Source organism: Meleagris gallopavo, chromosome 2, assembly GCF_000146605.3.
Source record: "Meleagris gallopavo isolate NT-WF06-2002-E0010 breed Aviagen turkey brand Nicholas breeding stock chromosome 2, Turkey_5.1, whole genome shotgun sequence".
NCBI lineage: Eukaryota > Metazoa > Chordata > Aves > Galliformes > Phasianidae > Meleagris > Meleagris gallopavo.
In genome coordinates this window covers 11,870,209-11,896,259 of record NC_015012.2, presented here as the reverse complement: position 1 = coordinate 11,896,259, position 26,051 = coordinate 11,870,209, and the positions used below count along the sequence as shown (strand labels likewise).

At 37.3% G+C, this 26,051-nt stretch overlaps 1 protein-coding gene across 1 annotated transcript in view; it reads left to right on the top strand.

The window, feature by feature from the left end:
- The first annotated feature begins 5,156 nt into the window (after positions 1-5,156).
- LOC100548128 (1-phosphatidylinositol 4,5-bisphosphate phosphodiesterase beta-1-like) overlaps positions 5,157-26,051 on the top strand; it is a 383,894-nt gene continuing 362,999 nt past the window's right edge. The window contains 6 exon segments of the mRNA XM_031552677.1: positions 5,157-5,251; positions 9,167-9,247; positions 9,538-9,597; positions 10,892-11,035; positions 19,360-19,439; positions 19,951-20,004. Coding sequence (XP_031408537.1) covers positions 5,168-5,251; positions 9,167-9,247; positions 9,538-9,597; positions 10,892-11,035; positions 19,360-19,439; positions 19,951-20,004 — 503 coding nt within the window. The 5' untranslated portion in view covers positions 5,157-5,167.

The following is a 26,051-nucleotide window of genomic DNA, read 5'->3' as shown; positions in this document are numbered from 1 at the left end:
TTTTGGGTAGAACGGTTCTAAGTTGCTTGCATTAACTGTGAGAATAATGTGTTTAAAAATAACCTTCTGAAAGAGCATGCTCTTTAAAAAAAGAAAAAAAAACAACAACAACAAAATTTAACCATACAAGAGCCTGGAGAGCTGTGAAATCTTGGAATTGCACTACAGCGTAATACAGATGCTGCGGAAATTCAGCAGTTTGGGTCTCGCCGTTATTTTTCACAGAGAACTTAAAAAACAACCCTTGTATGCGTTTTCCATATGATAATGCTGGTACATTTGGGGCAGAAGAAATTTGTCTCTGAGGAGTAAATACATCTAGAAACAATTGTGGTATTTGCATATGACAGTATTTTGTAGCATTTTTATAAGAACGTCATTGTTTCACTGCTTGTTAAGTGGGTGGAAGCTTTGCACACAGCTAGATCCTCACTCTAGATTACAACCAGCAACTTTATTCCTGCAGGTAGACCTTCTGGGTTAGGATGAACTGCAATTAAAGCAAGAATTTGTTCAGGTCTGCTGATACGGAGCTCGTTGTCTTTGTTATGATAAACCTTATCACAACAGTGGTGATGAAAGATATATTACTTAAAGAAGGGAGAGAGTAGGAAATTTGTCAGTTTTGTTTTTTGTTTCCTTGTGACAGTAAGAATAAAGTACATACGCCAGGGCAAGATTACTAACCTTGCATAGTGTTGAGTTGCTGCTTATAGCTTGCCCTTGCCTACATGGATGGTAACCAGTGCGCTTTTTAGGTAGTGTGATTTGAAGAAGTGAGTGGTGTAACACAAAGTATGGAGCCTCCTCAGCTTTAGCTTAGCAGTGAGTGATTCTTTCCAGAGGCAAAAATAATGTCACTGAAGAAAATGCTACAGATATTTTTATAATTCTCGTGGTTAAGCATGCTGCAAAAATTGAGAGTTACTGTGTTTTAGGCTGGAGTAGATCAGCTCAGAGGGATACTGCTGTCCTTTCCAACGCTGTCTCAACATTGACAGGATGTTTATGGGATCCAAGGAGTATCCTATCCATCATGCTAGCCAGCCCTGTGAGTTAGTTTAGAATATCACCTCTTTCCCCAAACATTTGTCTGCTTTGTTTTAACAGAATCCCTTCCTCCTCCTGTTCAGCCACACCTTGTCCTTTGTTTGGTCAAAGAATGAAAAAAAAGCAGCCCTTCTCCCCCTGCACCCCAGATTAAGCATAGTACAGCAAAGTATGTAAAAGAGGAAGACTTTTGTGTTAAATAATGCTGTTCTGGATATGATTAATTTTGTGTCCTCACCTTTCAGGTAATCCAGGTGAATCAAAAGGTGCTTTTTCTTGTGACCCGAATTATGACCTCGGGCTTAAATTGGTGTTGAAAGAAAGGAATATGGATATAGCTCAAAAGTCATTTAACTGCTGCACTTGCGAGGCTTAACCTGCTTCTCCCTTGTGTTCATTGATAAAGACCTCAGGTGTATTTTATATGAGTAGGTTTTTTCTGCTTTTGTGAATGGTATGTATTCAGAGACTTTTTTATATTTTAAGAATCCTAAATCAATGAAAATACTGGATTTTAGTTTTTAAAATCTGTTCTAAAACTTTAGACTTAGAATTTGACTGTTTTTAAATTTAGTTCCTTAATCATCTATCTCTCTTGGTTAAGTCTTCACACGTTTAGTAATTATTAAATTTCTGTAAAGACATTACTTCTTGATTCTTGTTATGGAGATGCTGTACACATGCACGTATTTGTAATCAAATGCATGTTGCATTTGTTTGTTTTGTTTGGTGGATAGCTGGGGATTTTATTTCTTTTTTTAGCTTTGGTTGACCTGCTTAGAAACTGATAAAGATTCAAAGAGCTCCAATGAGTGACAAAGGAGTATTTTATACTTCATTTTGATGATCGTAAATGCTGAGAGGGTTATGGAAGAACATATTTTTAGATTTGTGTAAGAGATGTGAGAGACTGCAAAGAGCTTTTCTAAAAGCTCTTTTCTTCACCTTCTACATTGCTACTAAAGCATACAGCTTAAAAATCTTGTTAGATTTTGTCTGACTCCTTGCTACATGTACTCAAGCCATCTTTCACACTTCTTTTCAGTACATCTGTAGACTGTGTTGACTTACAAGAGAGTACAGCTAGGGAAGAGGTATGTGAGATGGTAAATAGCAGTGAACTTGAGTCCCTGACACAGACCTTGATTGCTTGCTAAATTATGAGCAATCAAGCATGTTTTCTTGCAGGTAAATGCAAGGTTATGTGAGTAAGGACAGTCATTCTAATTTGTATGACAGAGGGCTGTGCTGGGCTTCCATGTGCTGGTCTCAACCCTTGTCTTCAGAAAGGCTGCTGGAAAACCGGAGAGTGTTGAGGCTGACTCCAAGATTTGTAAAGTGTGCTTTTCAGTGAGAAACTGAACAATTCAATCTATTTAATTTCAGAAATGAGGTAATGAATCAACTTCATCATAGGAAGTACCCAGACAAGGAGACGATAGCTATCAGTTATCTTTCAGTGACTAAATGATTACATCAGCAAAATTGAAATTGTCAGTAAAGTTGCATGTTTGTAGTGCTGAGGTAATTAGTCTTTCTGAAAGATATATGTCCATTCAAACACTTGTTACAAACAGAATTCAGAGTGCTAGATGCTGAATGAAACGTTGTGATATATTTTATACAGCGGTTCTGAGCTGTTGCAGAGCTTGTAGGTTTTAAAATCTGTGTCTATGAAAAACTATTCTTCACAGCCTTGAAAATGTCATCATGTTTCTTATGAATTAGAACGGAATACCTCTGCCTTTCTCAGAAGGACTTCACAAGCTGGTGACATGTATTGCTGCATAAAATACGTAGCATATTAGAACTGAGTTTGATTGTTTCAGGGAATGAATTCATGTAACTTACAAGGCTTTGAAAACATAACATGTATCCTTGATGTCTACGCATCAATGAGCAGAAAAAAGGCAGAAGGTGAAGAGATTAAGCAGCATCAAAACGCATTTTGCTTTTTTTTTTTTTTAAGTAGTTGAAATATTTTTTTCAATATAAAACTAGCTGTTCTTAAAGGTAGTTTTGGATAGAGTCCTTTAGAAGTAATATCTAAATCCTTTTGTACTTCTTGTTTTTCTTTCTTGCTAGAACATCTTTGATAAGAATAAGAACATGGCAGAGAAGAAGGGTACTACAATATTCTTAATTTTTTTTAAGCACTTGTATCAGTTCTGGATTTAAAGTTCAGTCAAAGTAGGTATTTCAGTCTAAGAACATCATGGAAGCATTGTTACCTAGTTGGCAGTGTTTTAGTCTGCTATTCGGAGTTTTGGTGTAAGCAAGCACTGCAGAGATGGTTTGCATAGCATTGATGTCACAGAGCACTGTGCTTTCCCTTTAATTGTATGTATGCTTTTTGTTCTACTTACTTACACAAACTTTGCTTGGGCTTATTGCCTGCATTATAACAGAGGAAGAATTGTGCTGGTTACACTTAGCCCTGTATCGTGTTACTAGAACTGGTCAATAGTGGTTAAATGTAAGATTAAGGCAAGCATAGCAGGATGTTTTCCTCAGTATTTGCTTCCTGCTTCCTGAAATTTAGATGTTTCTGACTGTCATCAACTTGTTGAATCTCATTTCAAACACAGTGGCAGGGAGAAGCAATTTTTTCAGCCTGGGTTGTCCTTCTCTTTGAAGGCAGGGGATCTCACTGGCACTTTCCTGTAGCAGTACCTTCAAGATAGTGATGACTAGGAAAAAAATTGTGATGATACAGCAGGAATTTGGGATAACAACTTCCTCCTTTCTGTACACCTGGCCAGCAAACATAAAACTAACCAGTCCCACATTAAGGTTTAGTGAAGAGTGCTGTCTCATGATGCAGAGGGGGTAGAAAATTGAATTACAAGTTGCAGCACTGAGTTTGCTTTTGCAGTAGTGTGGTTTCAGATTGTCCCCATCTATAGAATGGTCTAACAGCTATGTGTTGCTTTGTTGCAAAAGTCACATCCGTCTTCTGATGAGTGGAAAGCCTTCTGTGTCAGCACAGGTCCAGTAAAAGCAGTGCCAGTATGTGTACTAGGCACTCTCTGGGGACACAGAAGGGGAAAATAGTCTGTCAGTCCTTTTCTGAGCAAGGAGGGATGCTGCACCAAAGGTTTCGTTGGGCCCCAACAGAAACAACTGGTGACCCCTGAGGAGGATGGCCTGGGTTTTCCAAGGAACTCCGAAGTCAGACCCTGTGCAGGGGAAAGCAACATAATCTAGAAAGCACCACCGTGGTCTAATGTGTGAAGGAGTAACCAAGATAATATTTATCCTAGATGTGGCATCATTAAGCTGTTCATTTCACAGAGTAGCTGGGATTTCCTGTGCAAAATGAAAAGCAACATAACGTAGAAAGCACCAAGTTGTTGGACAGGGATTTGGCAGACTTTATTGTAAGGTTTGCATGTTCTGGTTTCTGTATTGTATTCTAATTAGTGTCTTCTGTTATTCATACTCTCAAACTTCCACACTGAGCAATGATACTAGGTAGTTTCATGTAATGCCCTGTATTCCTGAATAATTTTTTCCCCGTGAACCTACATACTGTTTATGTTTTCAGTTATGTATAAAATCTTACTGAAAATACACAAAACTTTGCAAAGTATATATAGATTTTGAAATAATTAATAAAAAAAACACACAGAGGAAAAATGTATTTTGCCTATGTAATATGCAGCTCAGTGGTTTTTGGTTTTTTGTCTTGTTTTTTTTGTTTGTTTGTTTTCATTTTAATTCTGTCATCTTAGTACCTGATGTTTTCCTGAGAAAAGAAGTACTCCTGTTTATTATCAGTTATGATACTTTGTATTGCCTAGGGTTATTCCTAACCCTGCTCTAGGAGTGATATAACAGGTATTTAAACTAAAGGGATGCTAGTGGCAGGTGTTTCTTTCAAATAATTAAGTTGACACACATTTTCTGATCATTTTTTCATTTGAGTTATGGAACAAAAATAATCTTGTGAGTAAAACTTTTCATCTGGAAATGCACAGTGACTTTTTAATATCCCTTTGTGAACAGAAAAGCTAAAAGTCACTATTTTTTCTGTTTGGACTTCGAAATATTCCTTTAAAAACACAGCAATTGAACTCTACCCTTTCATTCCATTTCAGGTTTTTCTTCTATAATCATGGCAAAACCTTATGAATTTAACTGGCAGAAGCCGGTTCCCTCTTTTATGCAAGATGGAGCTGTGTTTGATAGATATGAAGAGGTAAGAGGCCATTTGCATTTCATTTGCTATTCCCTTTTAAATATGCAGATGGTTTAGAGTATTTCATGTTTTGTTCTCATCATACAAGAATTTTCACATATCTGAAGAAATGTATCTGGGGGTAAAATACCATTCCATTTTATTGCTTTACAGCTTTTTGCTTTTAAACAAAATAACTCCGAAGTATGTTTAATCCCACTGATTTTTAATAAACTCTGAGCAATAGAAAGGGAGATTTGGATCAAAATAGCTGTAATATCATAAAGCTCTCATCTTGCAGATCTGTGAAGCACACTACTGAACAAAGTGCGTTCTTCCATTTTTTGTACATGTATCAAATTGAGTTGGGGTGAGAAGAGGAGTTATATATAATATAATATATAATATATAAGCTAACGACCTACATCTTATGGGGGAAAGTAGGAGAGCATAAATCATTAATATTAGATCTAGAGTGGTTTTATCTCCATTAGAAAATCAACATGTAATCTGTCTGAAATATGTTTACAGTGATCCTAGCTTCAGCTGTGCTTTAATACAAATCTATTACAGAAGTGCAAAACAGGACATTTTACACAGACAGTCAAAATAAAAGGTAGAGACATTCACCTTATATTAACCACTGATGCACCTCTGAGAATGCTTTTTTCAGGGTCTATCTTTAATCTCATTTGGACAGGAAGTTATCTCAGTGAGTACCAACAGGGATATTAGGATTTTCCTTTTACCTTTTGAAATGTAGCTAAATGTGTTTTTCTTATCATGAGGACTGCCAAAGCAGGCACAGTTCTTTCAACGTGTGTTTTCAGTTTTGGGGACAGATAATCTAACAAGAACTACTATTGAATGCCTTAGAAAGAAGATTCCTAAAAGCTTTGTTTTTCCTTCAGCAAATACTGTTCTGGAAATTCATTCTGTAAGCATCCAGGTGCGAGGTTATAGGCCATGATTTTTCTCTTGCACCTTAGATGAGAAATGGAGACTGAGCACATGCAAAAGAGTTCAAGTGCTCAGGTCTCAGTGTGGTATATACTCAGTGAGGTGCCTGGGTTCTTGGTATAATGGTAGAGAGAAAGTAACATTTTGAAATGGAATACTTCTGCACTGTTGGCTGTTGTACCCAGCAGGCACTCATGCAACATTAGCCAACAGATGGTACTGTGCATCTATGGATCTAAATGGAAAACTATATAGGTCACTCCAAAAGTAATGCCTCCTATGTCTTCCCAAGGAAACTACAACAGATACAAAGATCACAATAACACTATTACAGAGAGCAAATGCTTGGCTACAAATCTGTTTTTCAACATAATCACTACCCTTAGCCAATCAACAGAGATGAACTAATCAAGATGATGTTCATTTTGTGATGTGACAGCTATACCATAGCCATCCAGAACTTGGCTTGTCTTTCTTGTTATTGTCTCTGCTGCTGAAATGCACACCATCCTCCACCACACTGTGCTCACAAACATTGTTTGGTCTCCATAAACCTCCGGCAAGCATCAATAAATATCAATGAGTGCCATCCTTTCCACACAGAGGAATTCAGTTCCACATCTTTCTGCTTCATATGCACTTCCATATCAGATGCTATTCTGTCAGACTCTCCTCTACTGCCATCTTTCACACAGCAACAAAATGGAACAGAGTATTGGTGGAAACATTCGACCTCTACTGTCATATCACCACCATCTGCCTCATAATAAAACAATAAAATAGTAGGCATTACTTTTGGGACAGCCTTCATGGAATTCTTGGTCCTTGCAGCTGAACTTATTTTCTTCCAAAACTCCATAGAAAGCTGATCTTACTTGCCACAGCAAGAGCAGAATAGTGTCTGTCCTTCCATGTGATGTGGCCTGTCTGTGTTATTTGCTGCAAGTTTTGCTGCAGTGCACTCCAGGTTTGCTGTGTTATAGCTGGGAGTCTGGTTTGCTTTACTGAAGGGGATCTCTTCTGAAAACATTAAAAGGCTTTCACTTGGGTGACTAACTTTATATTTCATATGCAATTTTACAAGGGCTATAAAAGAAAAACAAAACCAGTGACTCAGAAGTTAAGATCTGTAGTTTTTAAACAGTGAACTCTAGATGGTGTAGCTGTTTCATACTGTCAGGTTTATGACACACATATGCTATGATTTTATTTTGTTGCGGTAGTAAGCAGATAGACTACAGAAGAGAAAAACAGCATTGCTTTAGGGATATAATGCAAGCATAGCAAAATCCAATCCCTGTACTGTTGGGCTTGTAATTTAAAAGATAAATGTTTCAGACCTGCATTCTAGTTTTCAATGAGATTCTGTACTTAATTTCCCTACCTTAACTTTTCAGAAAAGACTAGTGGGGAAAAAGATAAATGATAAGTGAACTAAAGTCACACAGCAAGTCAGTGCAGAACAAGGCCCCAGGAATCCCAGTCCAGGTTTTGAGTGACTGAATAGCTCTTGTACAGCTCAACGAGTCCTTTATTGCTTAAGTTTTGTTGAGCAGTTAGGAAGATCTGGGTTACTGTAGTGTGGAGTGCTGTTTTCATCCATCTTTTGCTGATAGGTGAGTCATTTACCTGGCAGGATTACAAAATGGCAGAAGTATTTTTTGAGCAAAACAGTATTGATTTTGAAAAGTCTAGAATAGAACTGTCTCAGAATAAGAGAAGAAAACAATCAGACACGATTAGGAATCTGACTGGTCATGTTGCATGTATATATTCTCGTGGTAGGTGCCTTCTTTACAATGCAAGAAAACAAATTGCAGAAAAAAGAATTTAGTGAAAACACTGAAGGCTAGGGTGGGACATCAGCATGAATACGGCTTGTATAAACACCTCTGTGAAAACATTTTTGGTACATCAAGAGCTTTTTGATAGATGGAGATGCAATAAATGACAAAAAAGCTGCCTGCCTTTGATTGTGAGTAATCTCTCCGGATAATGCAAGAGGCAATCATTTAGATTGGTACCTGTGTTTTGATATGAAATACTACAGGACACCAGCGACTGTAAAGCTAGTAATTCTGAGTTGTCTGGCAATGAGTACATTTAATGAAGGATGAGTGCTGTGGTGAAGGTGGGAAAATAGAACCTGTGGTAGAGAAAGACAGCCAGAGCAGTGCATGCTGGAAGCCTATGTGTAGTGGTATTTGGTCAGACAGAGCTCCAGCAACTTTCTTTTTCTGTCTCAGCTCCCTGTCTGTAAAATTAACATAATTGTTTGCTACATGGATGGAAAACTACGATGTGCCAGTCCTATCAGTGCTATCCTACATTTTAGCTTAATTTGTGATGCATTACTTGGGGCTGGAGGTACATGGAGGAAATTTCTTTTTTAATTCAGCTAATCTGATATTTTTGCCTTGTCTAGTTCTTCTCATATGCTATCCTTTCTTAATTTCTCTGATAATTGATATTCTTCAAATTCCGCTTGCCAGATACTCTGGCTACAAAATACTTGAGCAGCATTGTCATTGTCATAGTCTAACAGAAAAGTACTTCCTGATTTCTGAATGTTAAAACAAAATGTTACCATTTGATGATCCTGAGCACAGTATGAACAATAAATAATTTTAACCCTTACAAAACTTGAAGTACTGAAGTTTTGATAAATATTTTTAAAGTTCAATTTCATTAAGACTTTTGAGGTAAGAATCAGCATTTTTATTGAATAAAAAAGAAGCTTTGTAGTTATATAGAGAAGAATGAAAGTATTAAGTGCATCCTAGTGATTAAAATGCTGGCGAAAGGACGCATCACTAAAAATTATCATTTTCTCATAAGCCTCTCTCCTTATTTCTAATTGCTTAGGAATGACAAATTCTCCAAGGGAAACATGTAATAATCTTGTGTCTGTTGAGCAATACATTAATTCATGACATTTGACACTAAAATAATGGTCTATTATTCTCTTTTCTATAGGAATCTTTTGTCTTTGAAAGCAATTGTCTCTTTCAAGTGGATGAATTTGGCTTTTTTCTGAGCTGGAAAAGTGAAGGAAAGGTATACTATGGTTATGTCAGGAATATGTATTACATATTATCCCACTTGTTTCATATCCTAGCTAACTTTGAAAGATCTGTTGTGCTACTTTATATTAGAAACTAACCTTAGTTCTGTTCTTTCAGAATTTACAAAAATGAAGTACTTAAGAAGGAATTAACAGAAATGTAAGGGAAATGTACTGTTTAGTGTTAATCAATAGTGACTGCAAATGAAATAGATTATTTTGGTTTTATGTCCTAACAGATCTTTGAACTTGTATATATATATATATTTTTTTACCATTTCAGGAAGGACAGGTGTTAGAGTGTTCCCTGATCAACAGTGTTCGTTTTGGAGCTGTTCCAAAGGTACTCTATAGTTAGCTTTTATTCTTCTTTAAACAGAGAATATTTAAACTGAAGGCAAAATGTGTAGTGGAGTTCATTTATTTAAAAACTACAGACGGCAAACCTTTTCTTTTGCAATCACATTCTAAAATCAGGTGATTTGGAGTAATTGCACTGGGAAGAGTCTGTAGTCTGATCTTCCTGATTTAGTACTGTGCCTGGCTTTCAGCATGCTCTGAAAGCGGAACAAAAGATACTAAGTGTATCTATTAGGTATTCTTAATTACTTTTCTAATACTGTATTGTAATACATTTAAGAAATCTGGAAAGAAAAAAAAAGGTTTTGTATTCCAAATTTTGCTCCTATCTGTTCTAAATTTGTTGTTTCATTAATAAAAAACCTAAAAGTTTTGTTTGCATCTGTGTTCAGCAGTTATATGATCAGAGAGGGCAGAAATAACTGGGATCAGTGGTCACTGCCTGTGCTTTTGAAGAATTTCTGTAGAAATCCAAAACTTTAGAAATATTTTAAATTGAGTAAGCAAAATGAGAGTTTTCCTGAGATGAAAAATGGTCCTCTTTCCTCCAGCCCTTTAGTTTAGAAAATTTCTTATGAAACAAGGTTAACACCTCAGCATTTCTACTTTGAAGTGCTAAGTGCTTCTGTATTACCTGTAGATAATTATCTCTTAGTAGTTCTCTTGGGACTCCATAAACTAAAATGCTTTCCCCCATGGAGAAAGGGGCACAAGGAGAGGTAGTGCAGTAAACACCATGCTTCACGTGCAGAGTGCTATAGCAATATGCTTCAGATTTCACCTCTGTCTTGTTCTTTATGCCCATCAAATCTATAGTATTTGACCTTCAGAAGAGAGACCAACTTGTAAGATGTATAATTAAGAAACAGCCCAAGAGTCACACAGATGATAACTCTCAGTAGTTATAGATCTAACCAGATTGGGATAATTTATTTATAGATTAATATTTTTCTCTATTTTCATTCTTGCAATTGATTCAATTTACTTTTTATGACTAAAATATATGTAATTTCTTATTTAACTTTATGAAATGTATTTATGAAATGTATTTAAAGTACTTGGTTTGCGTCTGAGCCTTCATGTTTGTGTTCATATTTGTTAAAATGTACAGTTTTCTGGATTTTCACACAGTGATTATAAATGAAAGCACTCATTTAGGATGACTGGCAAAGATTTAAAGATGTTAATGTGCATGGAGATAAAGATGCATCTTTACCATAGTGCGTTATATAACAAAAGGACTACAACTCTAACAAGCTCTCTATTCTTCTTAACAGGATCCCAAAATACTGACTGCACTTGAGGCTGTTGGAAAATCAGAAAATGAGTTGGAAGGACGGATAGTGTGTGTTTGCAGTGGTATAGATCTGGTGAACATCAGCTTCACTTTCATGGTAGCAGAAAACACAGAAGTTGCCAAGGTACTTCACAATTAAGGAGTGTGTGGGAGGGGAAAAAAAAGAAAGCTCCTCAATAGTAAGCAGTTGTTTTTCTTAAGTAAATCAGCCTACTCTGCTGACTGAAATACTTGTTCAAATGTTTGCTGCCACACTCTCAAAAGGACAACAAACATCCATTTGAAACATTATGAATATCTGCATACTGTGCTAAAAGGACATGGTGATTTTACCAGCCTTTGTAGGCATGGTAATTTATCAAAAGTAGGGAGACATACAAGACACAGTGTTCCCCCTAACTGTTAAGCATCTTTGTGTGGGGCTTGCACAGTAGACTATGTGGAGATTATGCTGTGAATTTGTAACACATAGTGATACTAAAGAGAAGTGCAATTACTTTTATTTCCACAGTAAGCAGAGCTCAGCCCTCCAAAATTTTATTCAGCGATTATCTAATTGTATCACGGAGTTTACATTATTTGAAAAAACAAAGACAGGAAAGAAAATTCTGTACAGTTGAGAGGATTTCAGTGTACCCAGGTTCTTTTCCGTTTTCCCTTTACATGGAACAAACAGTGGTGCTTTTTTATATGACATTGTTCTCAGAGTTAATAGTTGCAACTCAAGTGTAAGTTCTGGGGCTTCACCAAGACCTGGAACTTAATCTGTCTGCTCAAAACTGCTCTGAGAAGCTTGATCCTGAGTACTGGTACTGTACGAATCCTGTATGAATACTTAGACCCAGACATTCAAAGGATTTCAAAAAATCACGTTTTTTGCTTTTCTCTCCTGATTGTCTATATTTAACAGCGTATTATACCTAGTTTTGCCACTGAAATATAGACTGATGAGAATACTGATGAGTAGTATACACCTGCTAAATCCCCTCCTTCAGAATTGAGCGTCTGTTTGCTGAACACAGCATTATTAAATCCCTTGGCAGACTCGGTTACTTTTTCATTGCTTGGTTTCATATATCTTTAACATCAGAAGTTCTGAGTAAAACTTGGTGAAAGGAGATATGCTTGTATAACTTGTATGGAAACACTACACTGATTTTACTGGGTGTATTTTCAGCAGGCTCCCAGGGATATAACATGCCACAGTTATGATTTGCAAACATTTAAGAAGCAAAGTAAAGAAGATGCTGGCAGTATTCACTCACTTTTATGCTTAACCCAAAAACATCTCTGATTTTCTCTGAGAGGGGAAAAAATAAGTAAATAAAAGTGCAGTTAAGTTTGTTAGCCCTCTTCAATATCAGTAGACTGTGTTAGACTGACTGGCTTGTGAGGAGTATGTTGACCTACAAAAACTGTCACAACAAATGAGCTGACTATTCTGTCTAAAATACAAACTGCTTCATTAACCAGCAATATGCTTATCAAAAAGTATCATATGCTACACTCTTCTTCGGGTAGGTTTTGACAGGCTTGTTGGTGTAACAGTATTATGTTTGGGAGTTTTACCACCATGAACTATATATCCATGGCTTGTCAGCAGTAGTCATCCTCCCAATCTAATACGTTTGAGACACAAGTGGGACAGCAAGGTAAATCAAGACAAAACCAATGTAAACCTTTTCTAAGTTGCATCTAAAGTGGCAGTTTACTGAGGATATAGGTACATGGGAATCGATTGGGCCTGTAGTGGTACTGGTGAAGGGCAAGCTGAATGTGAGCCAGCAATGTACCCTCTCAGTCCAGAAAGTCCCGGGCTGCACCAAAAGAAGCATGGCCGGCAGGTTGAGGGAGATGATCCTGCCCCTCTGCTCTGTGTGCTGTGAGACCTCACCTGAAATACTGGGTCCAGATGTGGAGTCCTCAGCACACCAGATACATAGACATGTTGCAGTGTGTCCAGAGGAGGGCCAAAAAATGATCCAAGGGATGGAACACCTTTCTTACATGGACAGGCTGGGAGACGTGGCACTGTTCAGTCTGGAGAAGAGAAGGTTCTGGGGAGACCTGAGAGCAGCCTTTCAGTACCTAAGGAGAGTTTCTAAGAAAGAAGAGGACAGACTCTTTAGCAGGGTCTTTTGTGATAGGAGAAAGGGAAATGATTTCATACTAACAGAGAAAAGATTCTGATTGGATAAAAGGGATATAAGAAAAGTTTTTTACAATAAGGGTAGTGAAGCACTGGAACAGCTTGCCCACAAAGGTCTTGTGTGCCCCATCCCTGGAGACATTCAAAGTCAGGCTGGACCAGGCTCTGAGTGACGTGATCCAGCCATAGGTGTCCCTGGCCAATTCGGGGGAGTGGGACTAGGTGACCTCTAGAGATCCCTTCCAAATCAAACAATTCTATAATTCTCAGTCTTCACTGAACTTCAAGTGTTAATTTTCCAACAGCCACAAAGTAGGGTGTAGTCTGTTTGATCGCAGTTAGCTTTCGTCGATACTCCAAAAGCTGCTTCAGTGTGATAGTAGACAGTGAATATACAAGGGAGAAATTTACATTTAAAGTTAGCAATCCTGCTTAAATCCAGTCATACAAATTATTGTGTGTAAATTATAACACAGTTTACTCAGTAGATACGCTTCCTGTGACCTAGTAATCTGATAATCTGCTTTCCCCAGTCTAGGGCATTTGAATAGGCCAGTGAATGTTTGGAGGCAAATTTTCTTAGTGCAGAAGCAATGCAGCGCTAATGTGAAGGCACTCTGGCTGTATGCTGACCTATCCAGAGTTGGCAAAACTCCAATGAACCTTTTGTAGTTTACCAGCATAAGATCTGGACTTTGTCTTTTTTCCTTATACACCTTGCTGATACACTAAGGATATTGTCTTAAAAGATTATCCTAAGTCAAGTCAGCTCTTTTTACGTTCCTTAAATGAGGACTTAGTGCAAGGACCATCTCTGGCACTGCCCTGCTGGTAGAAGAGTTTGTGTGAGCTTTCCTAATTCACCTCAAGGAAGTGAATTATCTGTTTAGAGGTGAAACTTTCACTTGTCTGGTGGATTGGGATGGGAGGCAATAAGGGAAGGAAGGGGGAGGGGAGTAATCTTTCATATTGGCATAGCTGGACTTGGTAAAAAATGGACATTTTCTTCAATAGCATTACTTAGAAATTGAAACACAGCTAGTCTGTAAGGCACTGGACTGAATAGCAAGCATGTGCTGAAGTACACTGCTAATCATCTAAAAAACATACAGGTAAAATGGCATCCTTGTTGTCCAGCTAATAATATTTGGTATTGGAGATGACTGCAGTTGGGAGAGCTTCATTTTGATGTTCTTAAATTTCTCACTTTTTCAGTTGGAATAGTATTTTTCATTTTAAAATTGATTTCGGTTTGTATAAAATGGTTAAGTGGACCACCATGGTTATGATAAGGAAAAAAACATTCTGTTTCAGTTGAACCTGATTTTTTTCCTTCTTCTTTTTTTTTCTTTTTTCTGTGAAGCAAGTTATTAGTTGTTTGCCCAAATCATATAATTTGAAAACTCCAGCCCTGGTGCTTCATAGCCGTGCATATCCGTACTGCATTTGTCTGAGCCTGTGTACAGAAACAGACAAAGTAAGTTTTCCAGACGCTTTTAGAATAGACCCTTCTAATGCTGCAGAAGTGATTCCAGGATGCAAAGCTTTGTTGAAGGTGTGAACTATACACATCAGGCAACTCACATCACAGTGTGTGTAAACTTCTGCTTTCCAGATGGAATACCTGAAGTAGGAAGAGGCCCTGTTATTTTTGTAACAGAATTTTTATGCAATATCAAGTAAATCTGTGTTCCTTCTGATCAGTTTGGGGATGGCTTTTCACTGTCACTAGTTTAGTGTCCTGACTTTCCCTGTCTTATTCTTTAAAGGTACAGTAATTTTCACAGAAATGATTTTTGTGATATGTAAGTTGAGAGAAGAGGGACATCTACTGGTCAAAACATCGATGGATAAGGGCAAAATATCAGGAATCCCAGCCAGCCACTTGTTTCTAGATGAGAACTGAGAGTCACCGCTGTATTCTTCATGGGTTTCCTGAAACATCAGGCTCTTAAGCCCTTTATTCTGATAGGTAGACACCTATCCTCCCTGGCTTTCCCACTGCTTGAATTAAGCTGACTGCAACTGTGGAGAAATTGCAAGGAAAAAGATCAAATAACCTCAAGAGGTCAGGATAATGCCTATAAATAAGTCACAGATGACCTTATCTGGAATTGCTTGATCTGTAGATTACAGGGGTTTTTAGCCCTTCAGAACTTATGCCCCTTTTAACACTCCTAATTTAAGGTTGATGGCTAAAAGAGAGCTGAAAGGTCAAATTTATCTGTGCACCCTGCTGCTTTGCCAGTGTTTCGTCAATGAACCTCAGCTAATTCAAGGTTACTAAGTGCCTGAAAGGCATTTGAGTACTACAGCAAAATATGAGTGAGTGCATCTTCAATAAATTTTTCATGAATCTTCTCATTAAAGAGATATCTGACAATGTTAGATCAGACTAAAGAAAAACAAGACATATTGCTTATCACAGCCTGTTTGTGTTGGCCTAAATGTCTGTGTGTAAGATATCTTTGTCTTCATTTTTATTTCCTTTCAAGATTAATCTTTCTCTAAGATTAGATAGCAGGGCTCAGATTCTTCTTCTATATGCATGCAGAGTAATTTTTGGTATATGGAGAACAGTTCAGGAGTAATATTGACAAATTAAAGGGACTGAGCCGTATGTTGAAAATCTGAAAATATTTAGCACTAATGTGAATGAGAACCAAATATATCCTGTATTTCTGTCAAAAATATTTTGTAACTCCACTTTATGTGAACCCAACTGAAGTGTTTTGTACCTCCCTCATTTAAGACTTTCATCTTGTTTATAGGATTTTTCTTCATTGGAGAGGTATTACTTTGGAGATGCTGAGATGCTGAGCACAAAGAAGGACGGTTGTACATTTGTATGTTTGCATAGGTTTACAGGTATTTTAATGTAATCTGTAAAATTAGCAGAACTGTCTTATCACAAAAGCAAGGATGCTGCTATGTTCTTCTTAGTGTATTAGCAGGCAAAAATCTGAGCTCTTCTTTCATCTCTTCCACAAGGTCATCAAACAAATGTATGTTTAATCTGGCAATGTTATGCTGACAGGAAACAATATATTGCCAGCTTGATGTCTGTCACAGTAATCAGGTTTTGAATATTTTGCAAATATTTCTATAGTGGATATAGATATATCTACAGATATAGATATAGATAGATATTAGGAAACTATTCTCATTCAGAAGGATGTTCCATATTGAACAGTTGACAGAGAGTTTGAGTATATTGCACTGAACCTATATGTGTGGATGAGGATTTTTTTTAATCTTATGCTGTTTCACTTCTATATAGCATGTTCAAAATCCAGACACTTTTTTTTTCCCCTAAGCTCTCTTATTCCCAGTTTTAATTTGAGGCCGGCTGGTAGCCGTGGGAAATGTCGGATGAAACAAATGCTCCAGAAACTGCTTTAGCCCTGAACACCCAGGGCACCCAGATGCTACATCGTCATGCAGCTATGTAGTATGGCACAGATAGGAAAATGTGGCTCTTGAGCTGCCATATCCTGCCCAAGGCACATACTAACGTAAAGATGATTCATAGATGGGTAGAGTTACTCTTTTGCTTGCTGCCAGCAGAGAAGTGATGCTTCTGTGTTATATCAGCATTTGGCTGCAGTTCTGTGCCTTTTCAGTGTACACGAGGCCTGTTCCTAAATTGGCAGGAAAGACCTTATCACTGAATAAAGATTACAGAGTATCTCCAAAGTGGGAATCATTGGGATAATTCCTGCAGAGAAATTATTTACTAAGTGGGTACTGTATTGATTTCTCACTGTACCTATATTTTATTCTGTCAATGTTCCTTTTTTTTTTTTTTGGCAACTCTTCTTCATGTGCAGAAGTAACTGCTATTGAGTGCAGGGTAACCTTACTAGCGAATGTAATTGTTACATCTGGTATAGTTGCAGTCTGTTGCCTTCAAATCAGAGTGGGTCTGTATGTGTTTATTTCCTGTTGAAATGGTGACATTGCCAGTACTGCACTGATGACAATTTTTAGCAGAAATATATGTCTTTTTGAAAGACAAACTTATTCACAACATGCAATTTGCTTAAGTAAATCTTGAAGACTTCTTTTTTTGTTCGTTTGTTTGTTGTGTGTACACCATTTTATTTTTCGTGTCAGTGTTAAAAGGTTTTGAATTCCTTGTAAGGGGACTAGTGAGAATAATCCAGATCATATGAGGAAGACATTTTATACAGCCATGGCAATGTTAATGAAGCAGTTATGTGACATTTTATTCTAATTTGTTAAATAAAATAATGCATAAATCAGAGTCAGATTTTCATTGTACAAGAAATCAGAAAGAAACAGGCATTTATCCTAAAATTATCACAGTCTTCCTGTATCAACTTAGGTGAGGGAGCATTTGTAGAAAAAGATAAGTGTTTCCTAAGTCTGTCAACAGCTTTCAATTGTATCAGTTTTAAAAAAAATGCTCTGTCTTCTCATGAACCTTACTTTCCTTATATTGCTAGACAGCATACCCATACTATCACTATTAAGTCCTCTTATTCTTGAAGCTGGGAAAAGAAAAATGGGAGAGTAATCTGATAGTTTGTTTCCAAGCACAGGTTTGCAATCTACTTTAGAGGTGATACTGTGTCCTACGCATCTAAGCATGTGGGGATATGTTTTTTTTCCCTGGCAGAGACTTGCTGATCTTGGAAGTGTAGGGTAGGTTAGACTATTAGGGCACATTGAGACAGCAAGGGCAGAGCAAATGTTACAGGAAAAGAGAAAGAGCAGTGCTTAGAGTGATGTTTAACTGATGGGGTTCTACACTTGCATTACCTCCCTATCTGGTTTTCTGCTTACTGGACTGGCTTCTTGGTTGTATAATGCTCTCTCACTCCAGGATGCCCATCTTTAGGCAGTATCTCATGTATTTCAGATGTGCTAACAAAATCAAAGATAAATAATTCTGTGCATTATAACAAGATGAATGCTTTAATCATAGAATCATAGAATGGCGTGGGTTGAAAAGGACCTCAAAGATCATCTAGTTTCAACCCCCCCTGCCACAGGTAAGGTCACCAACCACCAGACCAGGCTGCCCAGAGCCACATCCAGCCTGGCCTTGAATGCCTTGAATGAGTACGGGAGTCTGCTTAGGTGTTTTCTTTACTGAATTGACATTTCAGGCCTTTTTAGTATTATTTTAGCCAATGGTTATTAACTGTGGGCAGTTCACCATATGCAATTTTCTAAATACTTTAGTATTCCTTCCATATAAATGCTATTTTTTTTTTCATCTAATTTGCAGATTTGCAGCACTTATTCATGAAAATAAAAATATATTCTTCTCTGTGTATTTGTAAGTGTAAAATTCTGGTTTCTGCCCAAGTCAGTCCAAGCAGAAGCACAGAATTTGGCCAGAATAAAACAAGAAGCTTTATTCATTAGGTTGATATTAAACAGTGGACCAAATCCCATCTCAGTTCCACCACCATAAATTATCTGTTGAGTAATCCTAGTATTACAGTGGCATAATTGAGATTGAACTTGGCCTTTAATGCTATCATTTATTTTTTTTTTTTTTCTGGTAGCTTTATTCTGCCAGCATTCTCACTAAAATCAATGTGAGTTCATGTTAAGGTCTAATCCTTAAGCTTCTTCTATACAGCACTGCAAAGTCTAGGTATGAGCTATAGTAGAAAAGTAGATCCATAAAAAGGGGTTACATAAGTGCTATAATACTGTTGTTGGCTGAAAGTTGGACTGATGATTGCAGGAATGTTTTCCTTTTTAAGGATGAAAGCCAGAAAGAAAGCAGGACTGAATATGTAACAGGATGTTAGATGAGGTCAGCATTGGAGAGAAATTTTTGTACCTCCCCGTGGTTTGCTGTGGCTTATTAATATTTTGTTTCATTCCTTTCCTAACATTGGACCAATTAAATATGTCATCACATATCATATAACGTTGCTTATTAATTGCTAATATTGTCAGCAATGACAGAAAAGGAGGCATATATTTATAGTGGTTATAAATAGGAAGCTTAATAAATCAATCAGTGGACTGTTTCCCTTTGCAGGCAGTAAACAGTCTTAATAGCACTGCAGATGCTGCATGTGGTACTTGGAAGAATGAAAAGCACAGTCGCTTTGTTTAGGGAAGGATAAAATATTAATAGGTAAAATGTGGTTGGGCTTTTATGTGGTGTTATAGCCTGTGAACTGAATGGGTTCTTTTCCTTAATTCAGAAAGTTACCATAATCCATAGCTGCAAGGAAGAAGAGCCTTCCACCAGGTTTTCTTCCCTCTTCAATTCTCCTAATTTATTGCTTCTGTATTTTGTTTGTCAGCAATGGGTAGAAGGACTGGGATCCATCATACATAACTTTAGAGCTAACAATGTCAGTCCAATGACATGTCTCAAGAAACAGTAAGTTACCTTCTTTTCTTCCCTTAATTTTTCTAGCCCTGTAATTTCCTTATTTTTTTCATATATTTTTTAAAATAATGTGTATTGAAGAAAATTAGTTTAGTGTTTCATTGTAACCTTTCATTGTGATCAGAAGAGATCTCAAGTCTGTGCTAGGCTTCTGCCCAAGAGAAATTCTAACTATTCATTTGATTTATTGATACTGACTGTTGTAATTATTGTCTGTGTTGTTGCTTCACTGATTTATATGGAAACAGAATCCCATAAATTTTTCTTCTTTTCAAACTGATCCTGTTAATTGATGCACTGGTTCTTTTGGACTGCTTTCTGCTTTTACAGTTAAAGCACTGGTCTATCTTTAAACACTAGAAGTCTACAGAGGAATATTTTTTAGGATGAAATAATTACGTGTTCATACTGATTTCAAAGAGATGTCAGTAATCTTAAGATGAATGTAACTGTCCCAATTTTAACCAATAATATTTTAAAAATACTTATTTCTTAATTTCAGCTGGATGAAGCTGGCCTTTCTAACAAATACAAATGGGAAAATTCCAGTTCGGAGGTAAGCACAATTGGGCACTCGAGTTTCTATCAAGTTCTGATTTTCACAATTTCACAATGCACAATTTCACAAAAGGTCTATGGCTTAGTAATTAAATACAACACAATTTTGTCACCTTCTAATACCTGTATAAAAACAAGCACAGAACTAGGCATACTGAGCTGAGTTCCATACCTCCTTGGTAACCTAGGGAGAACTTCTTATCAACCTAATAATTTTTCTCTTTGTCCATTCTGAAGAAGATATGAGTGCTTATAATTGTTTTCTAAGTCACTTAGAGCTAAGAGCATCAGTTTTCTTGTCTTAAACTCCTCAAACTCTGGATTAGGTTTTTCATAAAATACTTAGAAAGAGAACCATATAAACTTGCAGGCCAATTAATTGGAGGTCAAAGATGTACCTTGTAAAATGTAGTTCTTTGTAAAAGAGACAGGTATAGCTCTGTCAAAATTACTTCTGCTTTTATAGGAAATTCCAGGATAATATTTGGTTTTCTCCACATGGTAAAAGAATCAATAGGTTGATTGTTGTCAGTGACAGAAAAGGTAGAAAAGAGGTGTTTTTTTTCTTTTGTACAGCTGTTAACTATTTAGTGTTACTGATTTTCAGTCCTCTCTGGCTAGGCTGATAATTCTCCCTGCCCTGCTGTAGATGTTCTTGCAGATACTTTGAGCTTCTTTCCTCCTCATCCAAAATGTGAAAATCCTACTTTTGAGACATGCTATTTTTTCCTAAGGAGGAACCCATAGAAAGGAACACTAAGGACTCTGTATATAATTTTTTTAGTCAAGGGAGAACAATTGGACTATGTGTCTACATAATGTGCAGAAAGACAAAGTGTCTGCCATGCTGTCCTCCAGGTTTCTTAGTTTCATGATTCAAGTGACACTTCAACAGTATTAAGGCTGCTTCAGTGAATTCATTTTTGAGCTTTCACATATTGCCAGCTTCCAGTTTATTCTTCATACTTCAGCTGAACTGCCATGAGGTACCTCCTGGCAGAGGTCCCAAGAGGAGTATCGTCTGAAGGGTAAGAGTAAGGGAAAAGTACTAGGAGAGCAAATTCATTTTCAAGATTTCAGCTTTATGTCTGAACACAGAGCTTTATTTTCCAGAATTGATTAATTGTGTGCTAGTTTATGTGAAACTTTTACCTTGAAATATTTTACCTTGCATTTAGGGAGACATAAGTTTGTAGGTTTGCAAACCAACTTGCTTTTGCATACAAAGCCACATACTGCTAAAGAGAATCCAGTCCACTGGATCTAATGTATTAAATTTTCCTGCTAGATTTATAGTTTGGATTTTGGAGTACTTAAATGGTCTTTTAAAGTTGAATAATTTTTCTTAAAAGTGTTTTAAGTTCCAAGAGTGCCAGGTTGACACAAATTGGTCTCTAGCAGCTTAACTCCTTGCAGAAGTGGTTTGCAGTATGAATTTCTGAAGAACTTACTCTTCCACAGGGTGCAGAAGGAAACAGAACTTTTACATCTGGACACTTCAAAGGGTTCATTATGTTATTGTGGGTAAAATGTAGCAACCTATTTGAGTTCATCCTGTAAGTGCAATGTCACACTTTCACAGGAATAGGAGAGATGTCAGAGACAGGAGGAAAGGAGTAGCGGAGGAGTGAGAACGTAGGAGGAAAATTAGACTGCTCTTTAGACTCAGCTTGGAAAAATGGGTGAATCAGAGCTCTATCCTCCCTTCTACAGGAGAGCATCAGTTGAGGACACTATGATCATAGAAGTGTCCTGATCCACCTACTTACTATGAACACAAGTACCTAGGTGGCTCAGCTGTAGGCAACCCTGCCTTCTCCTCCCACAAACATTTAGCACAGAGGAGGAGTGTGGAGAGAGAAAAGATGGAATAGAAGAAGCCAGGTGCATAAAGGAATCACAGAATCGCAGAATTGTAGGAGTTGGAAAGGATCTCCAGAGATCAAGTCTGACCCCCCTGCCAAAGCAGACTCCCCCCTGGGCAGTCTCTTCCAGTGCTCCGTCACCCTCACTGTGAAGTTGTTCTTCAGCATATTGGACCGCAACTTTTTATGCTCCAGTTTATGGCCATTTCCCCTTATCCTGTCCCTACAGACCAGTGAAAGGAGATTGACCATGTCCCTTTGTCTCCTACACTTAAGATATTTGTGATTATTAATAAGATCCTCTCTCAGTCTTCATTTCTCAAGGCTGAACAGACCGTGGTCACCCAGCCTTTCCTTGTAGGGGAGATGCTCCAGGCTCTTTATCATCTTTGTGTCTCTCCTCTAGTTTCTTTCCAGGAGATCCCTGTCTTTTTTGTACCAGGGAGACCAGAACTGGATACATTACTCCAGGTGAGGCCTGACCAGAGCAGGGTAGAGAGGGAGGATCACCTCCCTTGACCTGTTGGCCATGATCCTTTTAATACATCCCAGGATCCCATTGGCCTTCTTGGCTACCAGGACTCACTGCTGGCTCACAGCCAGCGTGTTGTCCACTGGGACCCTACGTCTTTCTCCACAAAGGAGAAGATAATTTGGATGAAGAAATCAGCTGAGGGAAGGTAAACCAAAAGATTTGGGAAATGTGGACAGAATGCTTCTGCTGTGCACCATGAAGTGAGTTTCATACAGTTTATCCAAGACTTTCCCTGATAACACTTTCCACTGATTTAAACCGCTCGTACTTCCTATTCAACAGACCTCAAGATTGCTGTGATCAGTCCCTCCCATATACCTACCTGTTTTTCAATTCAATATCTTCTAGTTAGCCCCATTCTGTCAAATATCCACCTCCTCCTGTTGCTTGGGCACACTTGTGGCAGTGGCTGTAGCTCTAGGGAAAATCATACAAAGACTATTTTCTCAGAACAAGAAGAACCAGATGGTCTGTTGAGCCATAGAAATGTGTATCACAAGATCACATTTAGTTCACTTTTACAAGGAAATGAAGTAAAATCCTGGAAAAAAAAAAATATCATCAGAGCTCTTTGCATTTCTTCATTGGTTTAATACAGATTGTTACAGCTAAAGCGTAGACACAGAGAAGGACAAGCCTTGAGAAGGTGAATGATATAAATATTCCTGAATCCTTGTTATCATGGCTGGGATTGTGAAGTCATTAAAATTATTCTTAGCTACTTTTGGATTTTAACCTACTCTGGGGCATTACTAATAATATTACTAATAACATAAGTGCAGAAACCTTCAGGGGAGCACTAGATATTTTGTATTTTCTGACTCCAAGACTACTGCAAATTATGACTGAAATGATGAGTGTTGTTTGTTAGCATGAAAAATAAGCAACTTTCTGTTGGCATAAAACAAATTTTCTATAAGTGCGATTTGCACTTGTTGAGATAAAGCATGTTTAGAAATTAACTCAATCTGTGCTCATCCATTTTGTGACTGTGTTGAAAAGAGTTTGAGCTAATTCAGGTTCTAACTATGAAGATTTATAAAACAATAAAAAATATACTAAGCTATGATAAGTGATGATTAAATCAGTTTTACACTTGTTTAATTAAGTTGATTTGAAATTACATGTTTTAGTACATGTTTTGTGTCAATTATTCCAGTGCATCTGAAAGAAGTGTCTGTTTCTACAGTTAGGTGTTTTTTGGAAGTGATAGTTTAAGATAATTTTTTTGTACAGTGTATGCAGTGGTACTTCCAGTGCTAGCCAAACTGATCATAGAATCATAGAATTCTTACAACTGGAATGGACTTCAGAAGGCCATCTAGTCCAACTCCCCTGGGATGTACAGGGACACCACAGCTAGATCAGGTTGCCCAAGGCATACTCCAGCCTTGTCTTTGAAGTCTCCAGGGACACGGCATTAACCCCATCTCTAGGCAGCCTGTTCCAGTGCTTCACCACCCTCACTGTAAAATATTTTTTCCTTATATATAACCTAAATCTGCCCTCTTTGAGCTTGATAAATTCAGTGAAGCCAGAAAAATGATACTTCTAAACTGTCTTTGCGTTTGCTTGATATTTGTAACTATTTGAAAGTGGTAAATGTTCAAAGTAATAAAGTCATTGAATCCATCAAATGCAAGACAGATTTATACCCCTCAGTGCTAGACTTGGGAAGTATTTTAAAAAATGAGGAAACATTAACATGTTGCCAAAAATAAATACAATTATGTATTCAGACCCAGTGGAATGTGAGGAGTTAACATTTGTAGGTATCTGTCAACCAATAATTTGCTTGAATCAGAAATGACTCAATTTTTTTTCCAAGATATGCAACAAGATGAATATAAATCTGTTAGGATGAAGTCTCCACAGGTAGAAGAAAAAGTAGATTTATTTACAATATCCTTAGCAAAATGGAAGTGTCATATTATACTTTGAAAGTCTTATTTGATTCATGCACTTGTTTCTAGACTGCTGCTCTCATTGCAAATTACGTTTGCTGTCATCTTTGAAATAAAAAAGAGTTTGAAACAAAAAATAAGTTTTTTATAGCTAGGGAATCTTGTATCTCGTTTTCTGATTAGTTACTTATAACAGTATTATATAATTTTTATTATTGGACCCAATTCACAAGAACAAGCATAGAATTTTTACCAGGCCAGAGACAGATCATAAAATGTAGAACTGACATTATTCTGTGTCTTCAAATCAGTAGAAAAATAGCTGCCTGAGTTTGTTTATTTGTTTATTTGTTTGCTTAAGAAATAAGTGCCTAAAGTTAAACTCAGTCTGTAATTTAGTGAAAACATCTTAGTACTTACCAGCTTTGAAAGTCAAATATTTATTTATCCTATTATTTATCCTACTCACTCTCTTTATCCTTTGCTTGGAACCTGCTTTAGGAGTTGGGTGGGAATAGATGATGAGGTCCCTTTCAAATCCTATAATTCTGTGATTTATGTGCCTAAACAGGAACATAGAAATCTAACTGTTGTAAGAACGAAGTAAAAAACTCTTTTTCTTATACAAGCCAGGATGTCATTGACCTTCTTGGCTACCTGGACACACTGCTAGTTCATCTTCAGCTGAGCATCAACCAACACCCTCAGGTCCATTTCTTTCACACAGTCTTCCAGCCACTCTGCCCCAAGCCCGTAGTGTTGCATGGGGTTGTGACCAAAGAGCAGGACTCAGCATTTGGTTTTGCTAAGCTTCATCCCATTGGCCTTAGCCTAGTGATCCAGCCTATCCAGATTCCTCTGAAGGGTCTTCATTCCCCCAGGAAGATCTACACTTAGTCCCAACTTGGTGTCATCTGCAGACTTATAGAGGGTACACTCAGTCCCCTTGTCCAGGTCATCAATGAAGATATTAAAGAATATTAGTATGAAAATATTGACACAGGAGCCTCAGAGCATTTTGAAGAATAGAATAACTGAATTACAGTGACAAAAAATAACAGCAGCTGTTTCACATCTCTTTCCTTGTGAAGTTATTTACTTTGCGTGAGACTAATAAGAAGCCTCCATAAATGAATGTCTTGATGATAAAGGGCATCATATTCATTCTCGTTAGGCAACTGTAGGGTCTTTCTCACTGTACACATTATCATAGCATTAGAATTAGATCCCAGTTACAGACCTCAGTTTTCCCCTTTAGACTGAGATATCAAAATTGGGAATTTGGGAAGCTTAGACTTAGACCATTGTAAGGAGGAGGAAGTGTAGATCTATTTTTTTGCAGAGATAGAGATTATTCAAATTTGTCTCAAATGGGAACAGAAAGAGACCAAATGTTTTAATCTTATCAAATAGTTAGACTTTAATTGGGTTTGTTTTCTTGCAAATGAAACCACTTTGTCAGTCTCCTGCATGATGAAATCATTCCTGATTTATGGAATTGAATGTTAACCAGTTTGGTGGAAATCTGTTTAATTGCATAGTATTCCTAAAACTGAGACTTTCATAATGCCAGTGAAATGACGGAGCTTTCAAAGAGTGAAATGAACACTGCAGCTGGTTAAGGAAAGAGGAAGGCGTCTGCCATTGGGAATGGTTCAGGCCCGCATCACAAGTTGTATGGGAAGCATAGGTTAATGCTTGGAAAGGAAGTCACAGCAACCTGTTATGCTCAGAGGCATCA